General features: G+C 44.1%; 1 protein-coding gene across 1 annotated transcript in view; it reads right to left on the bottom strand.

Moving 5' to 3' along the window:
• Positions 1 to 1664, bottom strand: part of RFWD3 (ring finger and WD repeat domain 3) — a 45705-nt gene that overhangs the window by 32390 nt on the left and 11651 nt on the right. Inside the window, exon 2 of the mRNA XM_003791332.3 lies at positions 922 to 1396. Coding sequence (XP_003791380.1) covers positions 922 to 1394 — 473 coding nt within the window. The 5' untranslated portion in view covers positions 1395 to 1396. The remainder of the gene's footprint in view (positions 1 to 921; positions 1397 to 1664) is intronic.

Raw genomic sequence — 1664 nt, 5'->3', positions numbered from 1 at the left:
CCTGTAGTCTCAGCTACTGGGAGGCTGAGGCAGGAGAATTGCTTGAGCCCAAGAGTTGGAGGTTGCTGTGAGCTATGCCACCATGGCACTATACCCACAGCAACAGCTTGAGACTCTGTCTCAAAAAAAAAAAAAAAAAAAAAAGTAATAATAATTAAAAATAAATTGCCACCTATAATTCCTATCTCCCTGAAACGTATAAAACCAAATTGTAACCTGACTACACCGAGTCCATTTACTCAAGACTTCTTGGGAGGCTGGGCATGGTAGCTCACACCTGTAATCCTAACACTCTAGAAGTCTGAGGCCTGAGCCCAGGAGTTCCAGATCAGCCTAAGCAAGAACGAGACCCTGTCTCTACTAAAAAAATAGAAAAACTAGCCAGGCATCATGCAGGGCACCTATAGTCCCAGCTACTTAGGAGGCTGAGGCAAGAGTATTGTTTGAGCCCAAGAGTTTGAGGTTGCTAAGAGCTATGATACCACAACACTCTACCAAGGGCAACAGAGTGAGACTGTCTGAAAAAAATAATTGCCAAGCATGGTGGCATACACCTATTTTTTCTAGCTACTTGGGAGGCGATGGTAGGAAGATCACTTGAGGCTACAGGAAGTTAAGAATCTGACACTGAACTTACGATTAGGTGATAAAGTAGATCCATCCTCTATAGAAATTGTTGTCAACAAACTATCGTCTAGTTTTCAAAGCACACTGGAGTAACTGAGCCTCTCAACTACTTTATAAAGTAAAAAAAACACGTTTATTTCCACCTGATTTATGACGAAATTAGGATTCAGAAAAGTTATCTAACTTGCCAGAAGTTAATATTGCTAGTCCTGGGCAGCACTGGGGGTATGATCAGAGCCCAAGTTTCATAATTCCTGGTATAACACTAATCACAGGACTTAGACATACATTTACCTGGCACTGTCTGTCCTCTGAGACCCTCCAGCTCTGGCCCTCCGTGAAGATCCTCTCCTCCTCCTTGCTCTCACTGGCCCCACACTATGGTCTGAAGGTATAGGTCGCAGGAATTCCAGCATGCCATGAAGTCTCTGCAGCCCACTGATGAAGCTGCTCATTGAATCCACTGCAGATGCATGGATGATGTGGGCAGCACCAGATCCTTGCCTTTGCTCCTCTGAATATCCTGGATTGCTGGTCTCTACACTCTCTTGTACAGAGAGCTCCTCTTCCTCTGTCAGGTCAATGGACATCTGTGGAGCAGGCTGGAGCAACAGTGGTAACCCTTGGCTGTTGACCTGTTCAGTAGGAACAGGTCGGAGTAGAGGCAAGATACCCTGGCTGCTGGCCATTTCCACAGGTGGCAGTTCCATAGCATAGCGATCTAACTGCACTTCAAGATCATGTTCCACTGATGATTCATGAGCCATCACTGGAGAAACAACATTTGCCCAAAGTTATTAGTGAAATAGAGAAAACATGGTATATAGTTGATATAAGCATATCTACTCTTCCTGAATTTGTTTAGGATCCTTCTTAGCAAAAAATGAGGGTTTGAGAAGATGTTATTTTAAGTCAGAAGTGTTTGGTAATCAACTTTTTTTCTCCTTAACAAGCACTTACAAGCAGTTTTCTAGTTTGTTCTTTGAAAAAGAGTGACGGCGCCTGTGGCTCAGTGAGCAGGGCGCCAGCCCCATATA

This window comes from Otolemur garnettii, unplaced genomic scaffold (genome assembly GCF_000181295.1).
Source record: "Otolemur garnettii isolate 467f Iridium unplaced genomic scaffold, OtoGar3 scaffold00047, whole genome shotgun sequence".
Lineage (NCBI taxonomy): Eukaryota > Metazoa > Chordata > Mammalia > Primates > Galagidae > Otolemur > Otolemur garnettii.
The sequence above is the reverse complement of the archived record's forward strand: the minus strand, read 5'-3'. Positions and strand labels throughout refer to the sequence as shown.